Source organism: Halichoerus grypus, chromosome 15, assembly GCF_964656455.1.
Source record: "Halichoerus grypus chromosome 15, mHalGry1.hap1.1, whole genome shotgun sequence".
In the NCBI taxonomy this organism is placed as follows: domain Eukaryota; kingdom Metazoa; phylum Chordata; class Mammalia; order Carnivora; family Phocidae; genus Halichoerus; species Halichoerus grypus.
This window is the reverse complement of record NC_135726.1, coordinates 60,273,702-60,298,066: the sequence shown is the minus strand read 5'-3', so window position 1 is coordinate 60,298,066 and position 24,365 is coordinate 60,273,702. Positions and strand designations below refer to the sequence as shown.

General features: G+C 41.1%; 1 protein-coding gene and 1 non-coding gene across 6 annotated transcripts; both read left to right on the top strand.

The window, feature by feature from the left end:
- C15H19orf18 (chromosome 15 C19orf18 homolog) lies at window positions 1-24,365 on the top strand. 5 transcript variants are annotated; one of them, XM_078062927.1, is made up of 7 exons: window positions 1-629; window positions 4,554-4,595; window positions 7,105-7,197; window positions 7,632-7,734; window positions 13,726-13,910; window positions 18,728-18,926; window positions 23,923-24,365. In XM_078062927.1, exons 1-7 carry the CDS (start codon window positions 566-568, stop codon window positions 24,008-24,010), a joined length of 774 nt encoding a protein of 257 aa, XP_077919053.1. In that variant the 5' UTR covers window positions 1-565; the 3' UTR covers window positions 24,011-24,365. The 5 variants fall into 5 exon arrangements, 4 of the variants coding, with proteins under 4 accessions (XP_077919053.1, XP_077919051.1, XP_077919052.1 ...); XM_078062925.1 differs by lacking the exon at window positions 23,923-24,365 and adding an exon at window positions 22,920-23,231; XM_078062926.1 differs by lacking the exons at window positions 4,554-4,595; window positions 23,923-24,365 and adding an exon at window positions 22,920-23,231.
- On the top strand, window positions 21,024-21,130 carry LOC118533253 (U6 spliceosomal RNA). Its single transcript, XR_004916141.1, has one exon. It is a non-coding gene; the product is annotated as a U6 spliceosomal RNA (small nuclear RNA).

The window sequence follows — 24,365 nt, the reverse complement described above, 5'->3', positions numbered from 1 at the left end:
AAAGGGGGAATTCCGCTTTGCAGACACACAGACGTTTTATGTTGAGGGGAAATTGAAAAGAACTGAAACCGGTGGCGATGAATTTACATACGTTTTCACGAGATGTAAATGAAAATGTGAATGATTAAGAGATACAAGTGCTTCTTGCATGAGTAGACCCAGTAATGTAGAAATGGGAGTTTTCACTAAATTAATCTGCAGACTTAAGAACATCCAAACTACTTATCCAAAATAATAGCTTTGAAAAATAAATGAGCTATCAAGCCATGAAAAGACATGGAAGAACCTCAAATACATACTACTAAGTGAAAGAAGCCAATCTGAAAAGGCTTCATACTGTATGATCCCAACTATACGACATTTCGGAAAAGGCAAAATTATGGAAACAGTAAAAAGATTGGTGATTGCCAGGGAGAGGGTGAAGGGAGAAATGAAGAGGTGGAGTACAAAGGATTTTTAGAGCAGTGCAGCTGTGCTGTATAATACTAAAAGTATGGATAAATGTCATGCGTGATACATTTGTCAAAACCCATAGAATTATAACACCAGGAGTCAACTGCACCCCATGAGGAGCTGCTCAGCGTGGGCACCTAGAGAGCGAGCTCAACCAAGCAGGTGGGGAGCAGAAGGTGAGTATCCGTGGGAAAGTACTTTTACTGGGGGCCGGGATGGAGTACGCAAGAATAGGTGGGAGAGGATGTCACTGATACGTTTGAATGTTGATAGGTCACATTCAGGGGAGGGCAAAGAGGAAAACTTGTGGCAGGGACCAGTCTTCTCACTTAGGTAACCTGGTCATTTGGTGGAGTGCTCACAGCCTATTTGTGTGGCTGTTGAGGCAGCAGAAAAATATGAAGTTTTAAAATTTACAATACAGCGAAATGGGTGAAGGGGGTAAAAAGGTACAAACTTCCAGTTACAAAATAAATAAGTCATGGGGATGTAACGTACAGCATAGTGACTAAAGTTAATAATATTATATTGCATATTTAATGCTATAGTTGCTAAGAAAGTGGATCTTAAAAGTTCCCATCACAAGAAAAAAGTTTTGTTAACTGTATGGTGATAGATGTTAACTAGACTTATTGGGGTGATCATCTAGCAATATCTACAAATATCAGATCATTGTACACCTGAAACTAATACAATGTTATGTCAATTAGAATTTTAAAAATTACAATACAATCTACTTTGTGGTGTCTCAACATCATTAACAATACTAATTGGGATGATAACGCTTGCCACCTGGGTTGAAGGTGATTGGGATGGGCAAACTTTGATAAAGGGAAAAACTAGGAAGAGTCCTATTAGTCATATGACAAGGGTTGGGACCCAGTTCTCAACCAGGTACCCCACTTTGTGGGAGAAAGCCAAGAGAACAGGTTGGGCACTCTGGATTTAAGGGGATCTGTTGGAAGATTTTGGTAATGTCATGAAAGACTTTTATCTCTTGGCCTGATCTTCACAACTTGACCTGACCTACACATCTGTCAGTATCGTTAAACCATAGTGGTGTTCTGATGGATTAATACAATTCATCCAGCTGGGCTGGGTGCATGGAATGTATGAGCCAATTCAAGAACAAGTCTTGAAGAGCCAGGTGTCCAGAGACCTAAGGGAAAGGACTGGGTAAAGCAGTAGTAACCATTGGGAAGTTGATATCCTAAAACTAACTCCAGAGAAAGCAGTGTCCATGGGGATCCTGACAGTCCAAAATCAAGTCTAACAGTAGCAGTGCCCATATGGAAGTTGGTAGTCCAAAAACAAGTCCAAAGGGGCACCTGGGTGGCTCAGTCAGTTAAGCATCCAACTCTTGATCTTGGCTTGGGTCTAGATCTCAGGGTCATGAGTTCAGACCCCGTGTTGGGCTCCACGCTGGGCTTGGAACCTGCTTAACAACAACAACAACAAAAACTCCAAAGAGACACAGCAGATGAACTTGTTCAGATGCGTCTGAATGGCAATTCTGAGATTGCAGGACTTACAGAAAGAGAGTGGGAACCAAGTTCTTATATGGATCATCCCCCAGGCAAAGCTGGATGGAAGGAAGACAGGAGTGGGAATTAGGGTGTTGTAAGAATAAAGCAAGAAGCTGGCAATATCTAGAGGGTCTTCGCCTCGTCATCTCACAAACATTCAGAAAGGATAGCTGGGGAGGCACCTGGGTGGCACAGTCGGTTACGCATCCGACTTGGTTTCCGCTCAGGTTATGATTTCAGAGTCATGAGACTGAGCCCAAGTCGGGCTACATGCTCAGCATAGTGTCTGCTTAAGGCTCTCTCTCCCTCTTCCTCTGCCCCTCCCCCTCCTCTCTAAAATAAGTAAATAAATCTAAGAAAGAAAGAAAGAGAAAGGAAGGAAGGAAGAAGAAAGAAAAAAAGAAAGAAAGAAGAAAGGAAGAAAAGAAAGGAAGGAAGGAAGAAGAAAGAAAGAAAGGAAAGAAGGAAGAAGAAAGAAAGAAGGAAGGAAGGAAGGAAAGAATGAATAGCTGGCCTTCGGGTACAGTGCAGGTAGGACCAATTTCTAATCCCAGGGGACTTCACAAGCATCGGGAGATCTGGTCTGCTATTGTTATTGGTAGAGGTGAATCAAATCTGCCTTGGGTATTTTGAGAACTACTGGATGCACAAAGGACAAGTACAAGGGGCAACCTTCTATGCTATTTTCAATTCCATTTCCACATTTTGAGATGATTCAATTAATCTCCTTTAAAGAAACTTCTGGAGGCAGCCAAAGGGGTCTAGGGTTCTGAACAGTACCCGGAGGGTGGAGGTGTACTGAATTACTTTTTTGCAAATACTCTCCCGTATTACAACAAGAACTAACGTTCAGTGCCAACACTATTTTTGAGCTTTGTATGGATTACATTATAGACATTGCTATAACCCTGTGAGGTAAGTGCTATTTCTTTCTCCTATTTTTACAGATGAGGAAACTGAAACCCAAAGGGCTTAAGTAACCTGATCAAGCAGAAATGTCTAGGAAGCCAGAGACTAGGACTAGAATTCAGGCTTCTGACTCCAGAGCCCTACTGTGTTCTCTGTTTGCCTCTTAGGGGTCCCATTGAATTATAATTGATCTTTGCTGCCTCCTCACTGGTCTGGACACTCCCTGAGGGCAGGGCCCTGGTTTTATTATCTGTACCCACAGATGAGCCGCCTCCTCCCACGCCCCATCCCATTGGGATCCCCATTGGTTGACTTGGTTCCGTTGAGGAAGTCCATGTGGCAACACGAGCTGACCTCACATTGGTGGCTCCAAGTCAGAACCCAAACATTCTGTAGAGAGCAGAGTTTCTTAGTTCCCCATAAATATAGGGCAGATACTACACTATAGCTAAATATATCCTTTCATCCGTATGATAAAAGACTCACAGTTTTGGAGTGATGGACAAGGTTCAAAGTTCTTTCACCTTTCTAGTTTTGTTTTTAATGGAATGCCCACTTCTTTTATGCTTGCCTTATGGAGGTGAGTTCCAACCAGTTGAACTAGCAACAGACTTAATGGGTAGCTTCAACCATTGTTTTTACTTGTTTCAGGGGAAATAAAAAGGGGTAATTACATTTCACTGCTACAAGTTTTCTTTCAAAGGCTACAGATAGTCACAAACATCCACAAATGTCACTAAACAGGAAGGTGTTTTCTCAGGACTCAAGTCATTGTATTACTCATTCGGTGAAATGAAAACCATAGTCTGGGGTCCTCCTATTTACTATATGAATGTGTCTTTTCTTGTGTATTTGTTAGTAGCATGCTCCATACAATAATATAATTAGATAAGCATTGCTTGGAAATTAGTCTGATATTATTCTCTCTCTGTAAGCTGTGCTTTCTTTTTAGGAATTACTGTGCTTCTCTTTCATTTCACTTAGCACACACAGAAACTTTGACTGCCTCAGGATCTTTTGAATGTGTCTGTATGACTTTAATTGTAATTTGGGGGATGTTTTGGCAGCAGACCGTAGGAATCCAGATACAGATGCTTTGCAAGTGTAAAATGTTCTTTATAATCATCTGTCTTCTATGCTTTGCATTTTGAGTCCAAAAACTCAAAGTTTATCTCAAAACAGAGAAACTGACCCTGACAATTGGGGAAGTCAGGCAGTAACTTTGTGAAGATATGTGGTACTTATAAACAATCTCTGTTCCATACAAGGGAAATGCTATCTGCACAATATAATAGCATCTAATTTCTGTAGGAGGAAAGGATATTGCCATGGGGCCCTCCCTGGCCCTGGCTTTCTGACCTCTGATGACAGCACAGACCCCTTCAAATCTGTCAAGTCCTCAACCGGCTCATGTGACTGCAAAAACAGACCAGAAGCCAAATGCATTATGTTCTTAACTCTCCATATTCATGAAAGGAAACGCTGGATGCAAACAGAACAAATTGCCAATTAAGCCACCTATTTCTCTGAGGCATTGTAATAAATTTATTAACAGCATTTACCTTCTTAGCTATTAGGTCCCCTTGTCTGATACCAAGTTATTTATTTTCCTAAATCTGTCTTAAACTTGTGTCTTCTCTCGGATCCCTTTGAACGGCCTTCTAGCTCTGAGACCTACTATACCCAGGCAATCCCCAGGGCATAATGGTAAGTCAAGGGATCTGGGAGGGTGGCTGGGATTCAGGGACATTTCCCAAAGCTGTTGTGGTGTCTGGCTCCAGAGGGCGCCCCGCAGTGCTCATCACTAATCTGTACAGCCCTTTCTGCAAATTAGAAAAAGGAGTGCCCTCTGGATGGCTGGTTTTGTCGAGGCCACTCAGAGCAGGCTAGAAAATAGCACAGATGTCAGAGCGTCAGGAAATACAGAAAATCTTAAAAACACAATTAATACATGCAGCCATCCCAAACACATTGTCAGTTTTTCTAAAGCTCAGCTATGAATATCTCACTTCCTGTTTACCCCCCTACCGCCAAAGCCCAGAGATTGAATTCTTGCCAAGGTAGCAGGAGACCTGCATTCTAATCTTTACTTTGAAACTAACTTGTGTTATGAGCTTGCACTAGAGGTTTGCTGAGAACTCTGCTGTGCCTGAGCTTTGGGTCCCAAGGTCAGGTTCCAATGTGGGGTTAGAGGACAGAATTGTTTTAGATCATTGGAAGACTCCAATTTTCTCTGTAACCCTTAGCTCTTGGTTATATGGAAAGATGCCTAATTCATAATAAGGGAAATACACATCCCAGTTTTCAGCTATCATGTTGAAAGTGGACAAAATGTTTCATTAAAAAAACTTGCAAAGGAGTTGGGAAATATAATCTCTTGCTTTTTTTTTTTTTTCTTTTTTAAGTAGGCTCCATGCCCAGTGTGGAGCCCAACGCGGGGCTTCAACTCACAACCCTGAGATGAAGACCTGAGCCGAAATTGAGAGTCGGACGCTTAACCGACTGAGCCACCCAGGCGCTGCTAATCTCACATTTTTTTTAATTGAAGTATAGTTAACATATAATATCCTATTAGTTTCAAGTGTATATAATCTCATATCTTGTGTGTAGGCAAGGAATGAGTGCAGCTTCTGTAGAGGGCAATTGGCAATCCTTATAAATATAAAAGGAACATATTTACTTTTTGGCCCAGAGTATTGAAATATACCTGGGATTTATTTTAATCAGGTATGATAAGACATACAGACACAGAAATGATTGTTCGTGAAGGAAGAACATTATACTCACAGATTCCTAGAAGCAGGAAGCAGGGGGAAAAGAGGGAAGAGCATGGCCCATTGTCTTTATTGGTATTTTCATGGGAAGGAATGGGTGAGGTGGGGTAGGTACACAGAGTAGTGGAGAGTTGGAATGATTTTGGTGGCCTCTGGGCTATAGGAATGGTTCCTAGTTGTCCAGCACCTGGCCCTGGGATAATTTAGGGCAGGGGGAACATTGGCTTGGTGTGTGAGAGGTAGCTGGGGCTGTGGACTCTGGATTGGTTGGTTTATATCAAAGGCATGCTCGCGGGGGAGCTGTCCGTGAACTGTAGGAAATAGCTAACCCTGGGAGGGACAGTCTGTCCAGGATCAAAACCTCAAATGAGAGAGCGTCAAAAATACAAAAAATAGGAAAGCCTGGCTGGCTCAGTCGGTGGAGCATGCAACTCTTGGTCTCGGGGTTATGAGTTCAAGCCCCACATTGGGTGCAGAGATTACTTAAAAATAAAATACCTTTAAAAAATACATAAAATAAGAAAATATAGTCAATATACCCAGAAATTTCATTTCTAGGAAACTTTATTAAAAAAATATGTTTCTCAGAGGAGCACCTGGGTGGCTCAGTTGGTTAAGCATCTGCGTTGGGCTCAGGTCGTGATCCCGGGGTCCTGGGATCGAGTCCCACCTCGGGCTCCCTGCTCTGCCTCTTGCTCCCTTTCCCTCTGCCTGTTGCTCTCCCTGCTTGTGCTCGCTCTCTGTCAAATAAATAAATAAGATATTTTAAAAAAATATGTTTCTCGGGTCACCTGGGTGGTGCAGTCAGATAAGCATCCGACTCTTGGTTCGGCTCAGGTTGTGATCGCAGGGTCTTGAGATCTGAGCCCTGCTTTGGGCTCTGCACTCAGCAGGGAATCTGCTGGAGATTCTCTCTCCCTCTGCCCCTCCCCCTCACGCTCTCTCTTTCTTTTTCTAAAATAAATAAATAAATCTTTAAAAAAATATATGTTTCTCATTTCCCTAACCCACCTACTCTCCTGTTCTGCCTGGTGACTTTCACATCTATTTTTCTTGCTCTGCAAAACCCCCAACTCATCCTCAGGGGATGATCTTGTTTCCTCCATCACTGGCAAAATACAAGCAGTCAAAAGAGAGTATCTGCATCCCCCTCCCCATCTACCTGCAGTTGCACCTTCCTTCTCTGTCTTCCTTCCTTCCCAGGCCAAGGATGGCCCCAGCCAGTGCGCCAGCATCCATCTCCACCATTAGTTCAGTTGCTGAACTCTTTCTGCGCCAGGGAAGGGACAGAGAGTGAGGGAAGGCCAAGTGCAGGATGAAGAGTAATCACCTCAATTTGTCAGATTTTACAAGTGGCTGAATAATGTACTTGCTTTGCCAGTTGCTCTTTTGTTCTATTTGTATGAACTATAACTCTCTGGTTATAATTTTTTAAATTTCAGGTAATAGGAAAGGTGATACACATAACCATATAAAGAACAACCAGAATTTTATAGCACACTCAACACCCACGAACACCGACACCTGGAATGCAGGTTCGTAGAATGGCATCCTCACCTCCTCTGTAACATCCTTTCGGCGCAGCACTGCACACCCTGAGACCATCGGTGCAACACCTGAGTCATCAAACTAAAGCCACTTTCCTTTTAGCTACAGAGATGGCAGGTGCTGCTAGACTGAGTCAGGGATCCGTATTTCTACAGAGTAAAAGAGGGCTTTGACAAAGGACAAGAGGCAGAGGAAGCAAATGGAGTTAGGGATTACTTTACGTGGGAGTTCAAAGTATATTTGTTCACATAGGCTGTGTGATCTAGCCTCCATAGTTTTAAAAATTAAGGTTGCTATTTTTTATGGTACTTCTGATTTTGTCTCCCATCTGCCTTTGAAATAACAATATGATTAACAAATATATTAACTGATAGACACAAGTGAAATGAAATTTTATGAGAACTTTTCTTTCCATTTTTAGCACTGATTTCGCACAGACCTGCTCTTGTTCAAGTAATTATAATTGCGTGTGTAGCCTTTACCATTGCCCTGATATGTGGAATCGCTATTTCCTATGTGATTTAGTAAGTATATACTAAGTAACATTTACCACCCTCGAGTAAGACATAACTAACTAGGTTATTATTTAGTAATGTTAATGATGATGATGATAATTCTTATAACCACTAAATTATTATAGTCATACTAAATCTCCACACTAGTGTTTTTCAGAGGACTGTACTCATGATGGGTCACAATATAAATGAAAAAAAAAAAGAAATAGGACAGAATACAATTTAGTAGGATAAAAAATATTAAAAAGCATTACATTTTGTAATGTAAATGCTGATTTTTTTAATTTTTAAAATTTTTATTTTATTTATTTATTTATTATGTTATGTTAGTCACCATACAGTACATCATTAGTTTTTGATGTAGTGTTCCATGATTCATTATTCGCATATAACACCCAGTGCTCATTACAACACATGCCCTCCTTAACACCCATCACCAGGCTACCCCACCCCCCACCCCCCTCCCCTCTGAGACCCTCAGGTTGTTTCCCAGAGTCCATAGTCTCTCATGGTTCATCTCTCCCTCCGATTTCCCTCCCTTCAGTTTTCCCTTCCTTCCCCTAATGTCCTCCGTGCTATTCCTTATGTTCCACATATGAGTGAAACTATATAATTGTCTTTCTTTGCTTGACTGATTTCACTTAGCATAATCCCCTCCAGTTCCATCCATGTTGATGCACATGGTGAGTATTCATCCTTTCTGATGGCTGAGTAATATTCCATTGTATATATGAACCACATCTTCTTTATCCATTCACTGTTGAAGGGCATCTCGGCTCCTTCCACAGTTTGGCTATTGTGGACATTGCTGCTATGAACATTGGGGTGCATATGCCCCTTCTTTTCACTACATCTGTATCTTTGGGGTAAATACCCAGTAGTGCAATTGCTGGGCCGTAGGGTAGCTCTATTTTCAACTTTTTGAGGAACCTCCGTAGTATAAATGCTGATTTTTAACTTTTCAGAAAACAAATACAAGGGGGTATAGCTCAGTGGTAGAGCATTTGACTGCAGAAAACAAATACGCAGTTATGAGGTAAAATGTATTTCCTATTGTGGACCATGGTCAAATGTTTGAAAGCCACTGTCTGAGATGCTGGCATCCTCCCAAAATGTGGTGTTCTGAAGTGAACTTGAGGCATCTGAATAAGCAAAGAAGAAGTCAAACTCTCACTCTGCAGATGACATGATACTGTATCTGGAAAACCCAAAAGACTCCACCCCAAAATTGCTAGAACTCATACAGGAATTCAGTAAAGTGGCAGGATATAAAATCAATGCGCAAAAATCAGTTGCATTTCTATACACCAACAATGAGACAGAAGAAAGAGAAATTAAGGAGTCAATCCCATTTACAGTTGCACCCCAAACCATAAGATACCTAGGAATAAACCTAACCAGAGAGGCAAGGGATCTGTACTCAGGAAACTATAGAATACTCATGAAAGAAATTGAGGAAGACATAAAGAAATGGAAAAACGTCCCATGCTCATGGATTGGAAGAACAAATATTGTTAAAATGTCTATCCTACTTAGAGCAATCTACACATTCAATGCAATCCCTATCAAAATACCATTAACTTTTTTCACAGAACTGGAACAAATAATCCTAAAATTTGTATGGAACCAGAAGAGACCCCGAATAGCCAGAGGAATGTTGAAAAAGAAAACCAAAGCTGGTGGCATCACAATTCCGCACTTCCAGCTCTATTACAAAGCTGTCATCATCAAGACAGTATGGTACTGGCACAAAAACAGACACATAGATCAACGGAACAGAATAGAGAGCCCAGAAATGGACCCTCAACTCTATGGTCAAGTAGTATTTGACAAAGCAGGAAGAAATATCCAATGGAAAAAAGACAGTCTCTTCAATAAATGGTGTTGGGAAAACTGGACAGCCACATGCAGAAGAATGAAACTGGACCATTTCTTTACACCATACACAAAAATAGACTCAAAATGGATGAAAGACCTAAATGTGAGACAGGAATCCATCAAAATCCTTGAGGAGAACACAAACAGCAACCTCTTCGACCTCGGCTGCAGCAACTTCTTGCAAGACACGTCTCCAAAGGCATCAGAAACAAAGGCAAAAATGAACTATTGGGACTTCATCAAGATAAAAAGCTCTTGCACAGCAAAGGAAACAGTCAACAAAACCAAAAGACAACCGACTGAATCGGAGAAGATATTTGCAAATGACATATCAGATAAAGGGCTAGTATCCAAAATCTATAAGGAACTTATAAAACTCAACACCCAAAGAACAAATAATCCAATCAAGAAATGGGCAGAAGACACGAACAGACATTTCTCCAAAGACATACAGATGGCCAACAGACACGTGAAAATGTGCTCAACATCACTCAGTATCAGGGAAATACAAATCAAAATCACAGTGAGATACCACCTCACACCAGTCAGAATGGCTAAAAGTAACATGTCAGGAAATGACAGATGTTGGCGAGGATTCGGAGAAAGGGGAACCCTCCCACACTGTTGGTGGGAATGCAAGCTGGTGTGGCCGCTCTGGAAAACAGTATGGAGGTTCTTCAAAAAGTTGAAAATAGAGCTACCCTACGACCCAGCAATTGCACTACTGGATATTTACCCCAAAGATACAAATGTAGTGATCTGAAGGGGCATGTGCACCCCAATGTTTATAACAGCAATGTCCACAATAGCCAAGCTATGGAAAGAGCCCAGATGTCCATCAACAGATGAATGAATGCAGAAGATGTGGTATATATACACAATGGAATATCATGCAGCCATCAGAAAAAGGAAATCTTGTCATTCACAACGATGTGGATGGAACTAGAGGGTATTATGCTAAGCGAAATAAGTCAATCAGAGAAAGACAATTATCATATGATCTCACTGATGTGTGGAATTTAAGAAACAAGGCAGAGGATCATAGGAGAATAGAGTAAAAAATGAAACGACGAAACCAGAGAAGGAGACAAACCATAAGAGACTCTTTAATCTTAGGAAACAAACTGAGGATTGCTGGAGGGGAGGGGGGTGAGGGGATGGGGTAACTGGTGATGGACACTGGGGAGAGTATGTGTTGTAATGAGCCCTGGGTATTATATAAGCCTGATGAATCACAGACCTGTACACCTGAAACAAATAATACATTATATGTTAATTAATTGCATTTAAAGTTTTTTAAAAAGTGAACTTGATACTTTGGCAGGAATCTTAGTGCAAAGCAGAAAATTGTGACTGCTCTCTTTTCACTAGACGCTTGTTATTATCTGGGAAAACAGTAGCATTTGGGGAAGATACTTCATCTTGATTGCACAAATAAAGTTTGTGGCCAAGCTCTTTCAAGTGATATGATCATTTTGAATTAGTATTAGACGAGTGCAGACTGTGACATGCTCCTCTGACCAGAATGATACACGGATTCCTTCTCCAGGATTCAGTGCTCGGATTCCGCTGTATCCCATCAGGAACAGCGCGAGGAAGTAATAAATTATTTGCTCTATTGGAATTGAGTATGAACACATGGAGTATGTGGCCATGTTTGGGGTATTTTTTAAGGTAGCCATTTTAGGACCACCTTCACATACGTCCAGTGAAGGCAAATAAGATTAAAGGTAAAAGTTGAAGACATTTTCCTAGTGAGAGAGTGTAATCAGCATGTTTAGCTGTGCGATACCTAACATGGTGATCTCGCACTCAATTTATATAACTGCAATTTCAGTTTATTTTCATTAGTATAGATAAAGATGTTAATATATATATAGAGAGAGAGAGTTTTCTAAGATAATTCACTAAAACAGCCTCTGGGACTTGTAGTGCCCAGTTAAGTTGCTGAGCTGATGTCAACTCTTACAGCTTTTACATTTGTGTTACTCATAGGGCCACACCAAGCTATTTCAGAGCATGAGGCAAAAGGAAAATTACATGCCCCAAAGTACATGTTTTAGTGTAATTTTTAGTGGTTAACTTTTTCCAAAAGTAGATTTTGAAAATACTATTGGTAAGTTTGCTTTCATTTAAACCAGGAAAGTAAAATTACAATAAGCTCTGTTTCTGGTATAGATAAAATATTTAAACTTAAGGTGAGTTTTGATATACTACTTTCAAATTGGTAATACGTTATCAACTTCTTTAATGTTCTGGAAAAGAATAACCACTTAAAAATACATAAAAACATGGGGCATCTGGATGGCACATTCGGTTGGGCCTTTGACTCTTGGTTTTGGTTGGGTCATAATCTTGGGGTCGTGGGATCAAGCCCTGCCTGGAGCTTTGTACTCAGCACGGAGTCTGCTTGGGGCTCTCCCTCCGTCTCCCTCTGTCCCTCTCCACTTTACCCCCTCTCTGAAATAAATAAATAAATCCTAAAAAAATTTTTTTTAAGATTTATTTATCTGAGAGAGAGATAACAAAAGAGAGCACAAGCAGGTGGGGGGCGGGCAGAGGGAGAGGAAGCAGCAGACTCCCCACTGAGCAGGGAGCCTGACAAGGGGTCAATTCCCAGGACCCATGAGATCATGACCTGAGCTGAAGGCAGACACGTAACCAACTGAGCCACCCTGGCACCCCTAAATAAATAAATCTTTAAAAAAATACTTAAAAACATGTATATAGGGACTCTCCTTTTTCTTTTGACTCAGGTTCCCATATGGTTCATCACAGCACTGTTGGATCCTATGTTTATTTGAAATTTTGATATTTGGTTTATCATGGATTTTTTCCCCATTCATTTCAATTTGTTAAAATATTGAGCTAAAATATTTATCATCATTACTGAATTTTTTTGGCATGCCCTTAAATTTTGCAACTGTAATCAAGACATTGGAGACCAGGGTTTGGGTGGTTACTGTTTTTTTTTTTTTTTTTAAGATTTTATTTATTTATTTGACAGAGAGAAAGAGGGAACACAAGCAGGGGGCAGTGGGAGAGGGAGAAGCAGGCTTCCCACTGAGCAGGGAGCCCAATGTGGGGCTTGATCCCAGATCCCATGACCTGAGCTGAAGGCAGACACTTAATGACTGAGCCACCCAGGCGCCCTGGGTGATTACTGTTAACAATGTTTAGGATCAGGCCAGTTCTTCCTAATTACATACATCAAACAATTAGGAAGGTATATATGTTAGGAAAAAGGAAAGCATTCTATTTACCCCTTTTCACATCAAACAGAGATAGGTGCTTAAAAATCCACTTCCAGGGCTGGATCTGGGGTGGGGTGAGCAAGGCACTCACCTCAGGTGCAAAATTTAAGAGGGTGCCAAAAAATTCAGTCATCAATATGAGTAATATTTTAATGCAATATTTTATAAAATCTAAATTTATTTCAAAAAATATCCATGATGAACAAAATACCAACATTTTAAATACAGGATCAGTAACATTGTTGGGCCAAGCCATATCAGAGAGTGGAGCAAATGGAAGAATCAGTAATACCTATATGGACTTTATTTAAAATGTTGATATTTTGTTCATCATGGATTTCTTGGCATTCATTTTTCTTTTGTAAAATGTTGCATTAAGATATTATTTAGCTTAGGGGCGCCTGGGTGGCTCAGTCGTTAAGCATCTGCCTTCAGCTCAGGTCATGATCCCGGGGTCCTGGGATCGAGCCCCACATCGGGCTCCCTGCTCGGCGGGAAGCCTGCTTCTCCCTCTCCCACTCCCCCTGCTTGTGTTCCCTCTCTCACTGTGTCTCTCTGTTTCAAATAAATAAATAAAATCTTTTTTAAAAAAAGATATTATTTAGCTTAAAAAGAAGATATTATTATATTATCTTGTACCCCACATGAGTTCCTTATTCATCTCACCGAGTCCTGGCCCTGAACCACATTTGGCATTGTTACTCCTCTTCTGCCTGTCAGCACACACTAGAGATCAATCTGTTTCTGCCTCCCTCCCCTGCCTACCACCATGTACTAGTGACTCCTTTTCGGTCAAAAGTCACAGGATGAAGATGTAATGATTTCCCGTGAAAATTGTGCTCTTAAATTCATCTACGTTATTCTCCAGTCGGCTGGTCCAGGCTGAGGAAAGACAGCAACTGGTGTGGCTTTATAACGATGTCAGGATACCATTCCTGGGAGATGATGATGATGTCGACGACGACAAAGAGGACTCAGAGGATGAGAGCTTGGATGAATCCACCTTCCTACTTCCAGAGAATGAGGAGGAGCTAGAAAACTTCATTCACTCAGGTAAATGACTGACCAGTTTATCTTGTCAGATGCAAAGTCACATGAAAGCTGAGCTGGCCATGAAGGTTTGGTTTTCAAAGGCAAAGCTAGGAGGGATTTAATGGAGTTTGAGGTAATAAAGGTGAATATTTACAGCCACATCGACAGAAATGAACTGTTCTCATCAAATTACACAGAGGGGCAAACAGCCACGGGTTGCTTGGTTCCTTTTGTGGGGCAATTCCAACGACCAGAAGCAGAGTTCAGGAGAAAAAACTTTCCCCAAACAAAACTTTCCCCAGACTAAACTCTTCCTTTAAACACACTTATCAGCGTGGCATTATTCCCAAGTCTAGAACACAGATAGACAGATGTCTCTCTTGCACAGTCTGCCTCCATCTGATGTGAACAGGATCCAGCCCACAGAACAGACCCTTGTATGAGAGATGCTCACCATGCCTGCAAATCTTTGTGAAGAGAAGGCAGCATATGTGTTCATATAAACCTGATTTTGTAGAAGTTCTGAGATACCCGCTTAAAAAAATTCTAGAGCAAAAATATGTACAGTGCAGTGTCTGATTCAACCATGTCAGTCTTCCCTTGTATGGATCTCCTCTCTAACAACCCCAGACGCAGATAGTCAGAGACAGGCTGGAAGGCCAGGAGTGCAGTGATCAGTGATGTTTACTGACATTAATGCCCTTGTTTACCCTTAGGAAATATTTTTTCAATGTCTTTTCCTTACTTTGAAGTGTAGCTTTTCTTCATTCTTTTAAGTTTTTATTTAAATTCCAGTTAGTTAACATACAGTGTAATATTAGTTTCAAATGTACAACATAGTGATTCAGCACTTCCATATGACACCCAGTGCTCATCACAAGTGCACTCCTTAATCCCCGTCACCTGTTTCTCCCCATCCTCCCACCCACCTCCCTTCTGGTAGCCATCAGTTTGTTCTCTATGGTTGAGTCTGTTTCTTGGATTGCCACTCTCTTTTTTACCCCTTTGCTCATTTGTTTCTTAAATTACACATATGAGTGAAATCATGTGGTATTTATCTTTCTCTGACTGACTTAATTCACTGAGCATAATATTCTCTAGCTCCATCCATGTCATTGCAAATGGCAAGATTTCATTCTTTTTTATGGCTGAGTAATATTCCATTATGTGTATATACCACATCTTCTTTATCCATTCATCAGCCGACATTCTTTTTTTTTTTTAACTGAGCATTTATAAAGCTTGTATATAAGATGTGGGAAAATAGCTTTATTTTGTGGGGAGTAAATAACTTTAAAATTCAATTTTCACCATCCTTTTCAGAGAAATAACATCCATTATATCTTGAAAATTCTACTGTTTACACCTTTATTTTTCCATACCTTTTCTGTCACCTCTTTTATCTCTATTCCTCATTTATTAGTATTTCAGTAACATTATGTCTATGTTTTAGTTATTAGATCCAAAAGAAGAAAGCATATGGTAAACAAGAGATTGAAGAAAGAACAAGATTTATTAATGGAAACAAAAATAGGGAATTCTATGCACAGTATATTCTCAGAGGATCTAGGAGAGCAAACGAAAGAGACGCAGGACGTGCCAGCCCGCGTGGAGCCAGCAGTTGCAAGGACAGCCCACGACTGGGGACCTGAGCATGACTCACTCCTGGAGGGCTCTGTTCAGAGCACTCTGAAGAAGAAAACTAGAAGTATATAACAGAAAATAAATTCATATGTGCAACGATTCTTTTTTTTTTTTTTTTTTAAGATTTTTTATTTATTTGAGAGAGAGAGAATGAGAGAGAGTACATGAGAGGGAGGAGGGTCAGAGGGAGAAGCAGACTCCCTGCTGAGCAGGGAGCCCGATGTGGGACTCGATCCCGGGACTCCAGGATCATGACCTGAGCCGAAGGCAGTCGCTTAACCAACTGAGCCACCCAGGTGCCCCTGTGCAACGATTCTTGATTCTTAGCTCTCATAGTCCATTAATAATTATAACTTAATTGGAAAAGAGAAAAATCCAACTTCATGAATACGAAAGAGAGACTGTCAGGATTTTTTTCTTTTTTTAAAAATTTTTTATTTATTTATGTTTTTTAGGATTTTCTTTCCTTGGTCCTAACCAAAAGCACAAATAATTTCTTTGGGCAGTATCTCAGACCAAGCTAAGGAATCGCTTTCATGATACAAAACTTTTCCAGGGATATTATCTATCAATTCCAGTACCTTGCCTCTATTTTCCTCACAAGGAAGCTGAGAATATCAAAATAGATGTGACACTGGATTAAGATGCAAACATCCCTGTTTTTAAGGAGCTGGGACCTGGTGAGGAAAAAGGGTCTGCAGACAAGGGGCTGTAAAGCATGGCCAGTTGTGGTGGGTGCTGTAAGCCGGGAGCTGCTGAGAGCTGTGGAAATACAGGAGTGAAGACTGGATCCAAATGGGTCAGTGCTTTGGAAAACAGTCTGATGGTTCCTCAGAAAGTTAAACAGTCACTACGTGATCTAGCAATTCCACTCTTCGGGTTAGGTCTGAGGAACCTGAAAACACACATACACAGAAAAACCTGGACACAAATGTCCACAGCAGCATTACTCATAAGAGCAAAAAGGTGGAAACAACCCAGCTGTCCATGAATTGACAAAAAGATAAAGTGGGGGTCTATCTATGCAGTGGAATATTCTTCAGCCATAAGAAAGACAGAAATACCGATACATCTACAACATAGAAAAACCTTGACAACGTTATGCTAAATGAAATAAGTCAGACACAAAGGTCATACATTTTCTGATTTCATTTATCCAAAATGCTCAAAATAATCAAATCCATAGAGGCAGAAAGTAGATAAGTGGTTCCAGGAACTGGGTGGGGAGAGAAAAGGGAAGGACTGCTGATGGGAGTGGGGTTTCTTTTTGGGGTAAGGAAAATGTTTAAAAACTAGATAGTTGTGATGGTTATACAACCTGGTGAATATACTAAAAAAAGAAAAAAACACCACGGGATTGTACTCTTTAAAAGAGCAAATGTTGTGGTATGTGAAAGAGATCTCAAACAAACTGTTAAAAAAAAGATTTTGTCTAATTTGAGGGTGAACTGAAGCCAGACCTAGGCTTCCTGACTCTTCCTTTCAGTTTCCATCCTTCCTAAAATAAAAAAATTATAACAACAACAAAAATTATAATAGACAATGTGACAAAGGAATAGTGGGGTATATATGAGAAATTGGGACAGTCCAAAGAATCTTTCGGCCAACAGTTTGCACCTGCCTTGGTGGTGCAGCCAGGAAGGAGTTACGTGTCGGGTGGGTGGCCCAGGGGACAGCAGGGCAGAGCTGGCCAGTGTCCTGCACCGATTCACAGCCCCCAGACCTTGGATGGGCCTTCAGTGTCCTTCAGTGCAACCTCATATCCTTGGGCAAGACACACACCCAGCCCCTATGAGATAAAATCCTAAGTTAGGAAGCAAGACTGCTATCTTAGTCAGCTCAGGCTGCCTTAAAAAAAATGCTGTTGATGAGGTGGTTTAAACAACAAATATTTATTTCTCACTGTCCTAGAGGCTAGAAGTCCAAGATCAAGGTGCTAGCATGGTTGAGTTCTCAGGCAAGCCCTATTCCTGGTTTCCTCACATGGTGGAGGAGAGAGGGAGAGAAGCAGCAAGCTCTCTCCTGTTTCTGATTATAAGGGCACTGATCCCATTCATGAGGGCTCCACCCTCATGGCCTGATTACCTCCCCAAGGCCTCACCTCCAAATGCCATCACCTTGGGGATTAGGGCTTCAACGCGGGGGATGAGGGAGTCACAGACAGTCTATAGCAATTGCTTTTTTTTTTTTTTTTTTAAGACCTTATTTATTTCAGAGAGAGAGAATGCATATGCAGGCATGAGCAGGGAAGGGCTAGAGGGAGAAGCAGACTTCCCACCAAGCAGGGAGCCCGATGCGGGGCTTGATCCTGGGACCCTGAGATCATGAGCTGAGCTGAAGGCAGACACTTAAACGCCACCCAGGCGCCCCCCGCCCCAGCCCAGCTACTGAAAACTTTACTGGGAGCTAGCTGGTACTAGAGGAAGCAGGGTGAAAATCCATTCCATCATTGATAACTCTCAGAGCAATTATATCCCAGCGTTCCAGATTAGGTGAGGGCCCAGAAAGTGGGGAAGCCAGGGTTCAGTGTACCTCTGTGCCTCTGGAATCCATCGAGGTTTGTGGCTAGGCTCTCTGGTCATGGGCCCCCAGCCTGGTACTTATTCCAGTGTTGGTCTTGCGGGCAGCTCACTACATACCATATATAGACATCAGCATGGAGCGGCTGGACTGCTTTTTATCACCTTGAATAAACCAAGGAAGGGAAGAACATGAGTCTTCATGGGCAGATGTCTCTTAGCAGAAACCACTGTGGTAGGTGGAACTCAGATGGCCCCCAAGATTCTTGCCCCTGGTGTACATAGCTGTGTCATTTCTTCCCCTTGAGCGTGGCTCTGCGAATATGGAAATGTCACGTATGGCCCTCCCATGATTAGGTTGAGGAGATAGAATAGCTGCTCTTTTAATTGTTATATAAGACTCTGACTTAGCCAACTGGAGAGCCACCTCTCTGAGTCTTCAGGGACTGGCTCCATGCAGGGAAAGACTTCCACTAATCAAGCTAGCATGAAAGCTTGAGGCCTTCTCATATCTTTTCCGGGCTTCGTGCATCTCCCCTGGTGTGTGTCTGTGTGTGTTCCCCAATTCTGCAGTACACGTCTTAGTTTTCCTAATGGTCTCACACCCGCTTCTTCTGGTGTATTCCTCTGCCTAAACTGTCCCCAGCCACCTACCAGACTGCTGTCTTCCTGCAGCTATCCCAAGGTTTGCGATCTGCGAGTGTCCTTACTGCCTCCAACCTGATTTCCAAACTATTGCCACCATTCCCATCATCACCGAGGCAGGCGATGCAGAAACCGGGCCCCGGGTCAGCTTTCAGACAAGCCAGAACCCTGCAATCAAGCCCCACTGTTTTCCTTCCTTCCTGGGTTTCTACAGACCTCTAACTGATGCGTAAGTACGCGTAAAGCTATTTTGATCAGCATGTTTTGTTTATTCAGTGTTTTTAAGGATAGTAAGGGCCTGTAGATTCCGAGTCTGCCATTTATTGATGTCACTCTGGTTTAAGGTTAAACTTTCAAAATTATTTTTCTTATTGGCATGGTTGGCCTTTTGGAATTCTTGTCATCTATACAAAGGTTTTTCACTTTTGAGTGAGATGATTTCTATCTCATTAATTTGTAGGACTTATTTATTAAATGAATTAATTATTTATATAGCTGCTTTTTAACAATTATGAGTGATTCACATATCTTCTCAACTGTGTGGCTCATCATTTCTGTTTTTGTGGTATTTTGTAATCATAGACACTTTTAATGTAATTGGTTATATATATTTTTTGTAGTTGGTTATATTTAAATATATACTTATTGTCATATTTTTGTGTCTGTTTTGAGAAATTCTCTATGTACATTCTACATGCATTCTCTTCAATCAACTTGTAAAACAGTCATTCCTGTCATTCCAAGTAAGCTCTCTCCACCTGCAACTAATATTTCTGTATACTTTGAAGAAAGGATCTAAATTCATATTTTACCATTAAAAAAATTTTTTTTTAAAGATTTTATCTATTTATTTGAGAGACAGCAAGAGCCAGAGAGCACAAGCAGGGTCAGAGAGCACGAGCAGGGTGAAGGGCAGAGGGAGAAGCAGACTCCTTGCTGAGTAGGGAGCCTGATGCAGGGCCTGATCCTGGGACTCCAGGATCATGACCTGAGCCGAAGGCAGGCACTCAACCGACTGAGCCACCCATGCACCCCATATTTTACCATTTGTATACTTCATTGCTTCAGAATATATTTAAAAGCTTACATTCCTATTGCTATCTCGTGCCACTTCCCCCATAATTGAACATCAAAATATACACATGACCCTTTAAATGAGCTCTATATTCTGTTACATTTTTTACCTAAATTCTATGCCCCTGTATCAATATCACAGTGCTTTTTACTGCTCTTTCAGAGAAATTACTGCAGACTTACTTAGATTATCTTTGTATATGATCATTTGCCATACGATTTTTTTGTTTTGTTTTGTTTTGTTTTAAAGATTTTATTTATTTGACAGAGAGAGACACAGCAAGAGAGGGAACACAAGCAGGGGAGTGGGAGAGGGAGAAGCAGGCTTCCCGCTGAGCAGGGAGCCTGATGCGGGGCTCGATCCCAGGACCCTGGGATCATGACCTGAGCCGAAGGCAGATGCCCAACGACTGAGCCACCCAGGCGCCCCTGCCATATGATTTTTTAAAAGATTTTATATGCTTACCTGTTTTAGGGAGAGAGAGAGCGAGAGAGAGGGAGAGAGAGAGCGAGAGAGAGCGAGAGAGAGCGACCTGGGGGGAGGGGCAGAGGGAGAAGGAGAGAATCTCAAGCCGACTCTGAGCTGAGCGCAGAAGCAGAGCCCAACAGAGAGGCCCAATCCCGTGACCCAGAGATCACAACCCCAGCCAAAACCAAGAGTCAGACACTCAACAGACTGAGCCACCCAGGTGCCCCCCATATGATTTTTAAAGATATTTTCTCGAGGGCCGCCTGCCTGGCTTGGTCGGCAGAGCATGTGACTCTTTTTTTTTTTTTTTTAAGATTTTATTTATTTATTTGACAGAAACACAGCGAGAGAGGGAACACAAGCAGGGGGAGTGGGAGAGGGAGAAGCAGGCTTCCCGCTGAGCAGGGAGCCCGATGAGGGGCTCGATCCCAGGACTTTGGGATCATGACCTGAGCTGAAGGCAGACACTTAACGACTGAGCCACCCAGGCGCCCCAGCATGTGACTCTTGATCTCAGGGTTGTAAGTTTGAGCCCCATGTTGTGTGTAGAGATTACTTTAAAAAAAAATCTTTAGGGGCGCCTGGGTGGCTCAGTCAGTTAAGCATCTGCCTTTCAGCTCAGGTCATGATCCCAGGGTCCTGGGATCCTGCCTCATGTTGAGCTCCCTGCCCAGTGGGCAGTCTGCTTTTCCTTCTCCCTTTGCCCCTACCCCTGCTCATGCTCTCTCTCATGCACGCGCTTTCTCTCAAATAAAATCTTTAAAAAATAAAATAAAATTGTTAGTGCTCGCTTCGACAGCACATATACTAAAATTGGAATGATACGGGTTAGATTAAGATGGCCCCTGCACAAGGATGACACGCAAATTCATGAAGTATTCCATATTTTTTTGTAATTTCTAGAATTATATAGATGAATTGTCTATCTGTTTGGTTTTGTGTAGGCACCACTTTTGTTTTACCTTTGTCTTAGCTGCATGAAATAAAATTCTTAAAGGTTTGAAAAAAATAAAATCTTTAAGAAAATATTTCTCAAATTCCTAAACATGGTTGGATTATTATAATTACGACGATTTTTTCTACCCCCTCACTAAAATCAAGCTGTTTAGCACAATTCATAGTCATTTTGTGTTGCAACAGAATTAATGACACCAAATGACTAATTGATATGTCCAGGATGGATTCTTTAGTCAGTGTTTGAAATTTACTTTTTCTTTTTTTTTTTTTTTTTTAAGATTTTATTTATTTGACAGAGACAGCACGAGCAGGGGGAGCTGCAGGCAGAGGGAGAGGAAGATGGGGATGGGGAGGGAAAGGGAGAAACAGGCTTCCCGCTGAGCAAGGAACTCCATGCTTCCTATCAGCCTTTTCTTTCTTTTTTAAAAGATTTTATTTATTTATTTGTCAGAGAGAGAGAGAGCACAAGCACAAGCAGGGGGAGTGGCAGGCAGAGGGAGAAGCAAGCTCCCCACTGTGCAAGAAGCCCAACTTGGGACTCCATCCCAGGACCCTGGGATCATGACCTGAGCCGAAGGCCGACACTTAACTGACTGAGCCACCCAGCTGCCCTGAAATTTACTTTTTCTGTTTTAGATAACAATGAAATTGATATTTTGTGACTTTTATTTTCCTTGTTTATTGCAAAATTCTACTGGCTTGATTTTTATTTTTACTTGAGTATTCCCTCCGAGATTTTCATCTAGATAGGCTTTATTTAGGAAACAAAATTAAGAAATTTACCAATATATTTAATTTATTTTAGTCCTCTTTCCTTTAATTGGCTATAATCTACCATCAACTTTATGTTGAGAAATGAGTTATTTTAGTTTTTTTTATTTTGTTATTGACATGATATTCTGACTCTGGTGTATTTATTTGACTTGATTAAACCCCCACAAACCGATCATCTTGCCTTCAAAAAATCCTGATAGTTTTGTTTGTTTAGGCACCTTCCATACTTGCCAGAACCATTGCCCTTTTTCCTGCTTCTTTTCTTACCACTTTCTGCTGATCATACAGCATATTGCAATCATGACATTGCTTATGATAAAAGTGCTAAGTATTCAATTGAAATAAGTTTATTTTGTTAAAGTTTACACCTTAGTGCTTTTGATATTAGTTTTAATGAAAAGGTTTTTTGTTTTAATTAGTGCTTAAAAGTAATGCAATACAGGGGCGTCTGCATGACTCAGTCTGTTGGGTGTCTGCCTTTGGCTCGGGTCATGATCCCGCGTTCGTGGGATTGATCCCCGCATCAGGCTCCCTGCTGCTCCCCCTGCGTGTTCTCTCTCTCTGTCTGTCTCTCTGTCAAATAAATAATAAATTAGTTTAAAAAGTAATGCAACACAGTATTTAGTAGGCAGATTTTGTAAATTATCCTCCATAAAATGAAATTCGTTTTCAGAACTTATTGCCAGCCATTGGCACTTTGAAGAACTGAATGCACTTATCCTCTTTGTCTCTCAAATTTATTATATCATTTGCTTTTTATTACCACTAATTTCAATAGCATATTACTTTCCAGGTAAGAAAAGTCTATCACTTCATAGAAAGTCCTTCCTTTTTATGATGACTGATTTAAAAAAAATTAAATTGTGTGAAAATTAGTAACAGGAAACTTCACTAAAATGTAATGGGGAAGTTTTAGCAGGGGGAGCTCTCACACCCTACCACTTGTAGTCAGTTGCAGATCGAAGGGGAAGAGAGATGTGACTCTACTGGACTTGACCTTGCAGTGGATACTATTTTCTTCTCCAAGCCTGAGAATGAAAGGTTTCCTTATCCCTACCCCATCCCACAACAGCTCAGCCGATTAGAAGCCACTCTACTTCGAACTTCCAGTTTATTCCAAAGGACTTTTAATTTATAACAGCCTTCCCAACTTACCTCTTTTCTTCTTAAAAAAAAAAAAAAGTGTATTTATCCTTTGTTCTCTGGACTTGCCTATGGCTTTGTGGCAGCTTGTTTGTCCTGGATTGCAATTCTCTTTTAGTCCCAAATAAAACCATCTTTTGCTGGAAAAATAACTGGCAGTTGTTATTTTTAAGGTTAACAGTTTGAAAATTACTTTTTATTTTTTAATTTTGAAAATGCAGTGTAAAATAGTCAAATATATTTAAACATAAAACATGTTATGGAATTATCTAACTTTTTTTAAAATTTTTTTATTGTTATGTTAATCCCCATACATTACATCATTAGTTTTAGATGTAGTGTTCCATGATTCATTGTTTGTGCGTAACACCCAGTGCTCCGGAATTATCTGACATTTTATTTATTATTTATTTATTTATTTATTTATTTATTTATTTATTTGAAGGGGGGGAGGAGTAGAGGGAGAGGGACAAGGCAACTTAGTGCTGAGCACAGAGTCCCCCCGCAGGACTCTATCCAAGGGCCCTGAGATCATGACCTGAGCCAAAATTAGGAGTCAGATGCTTAACTGACTGAGCCACCCAGGTGCCCCTGAATAGCATTTTAAAACAATATATTAGGTGACATGGATGCTATGAATAACATGTCTAAAATTTCTTACCTTTAATAAACTCAATGACAATGCTATTCCTACATGAAAGAGCTATTTCTTCTCAGGGAGAGTCTTATGCTTAATGCTTAATCTTAACTAGGACTTGCTGGTCTTAATTTTAAGTCTTTCAATTAGATGTGTTAATGTTCTTCACAGGCTCAAAGTTTTCGTGAAGAAATTGTCTCCATTGAATGGTACTCTATTACTCAGGAACATGGAATCTTTTAATGGAAAAACAGAATGATCAGCTCTAAAAACTTTCCAATTCAAGAATCCCCAAATTACCCATTGTGCACCAACAACATCACTACTGGAATTTCTCCAAGATCTTCACTTCTTCCACCATCCAAGGTACTTCCCCAGAGACATTTCTGCCACCATCTGTATCACTACAGAGTCATAATTAATAACCATCTTTAAAACTTTTTTAATTGAGGTGTAATTGAGGGCGCTGGGTGGCTCAGTTGGGTAAGCGTCTGCCTTCGGCTCAGGTCATGATCCCAGGGTCCTGGGATTGAGCCCCGCATCGGGCTCCTTGCTCAGCGGGGAGCCTGCTTCTCCCTCTGCCTGCCGTTCCCTCTGCTTGTATTCTCTTTCTC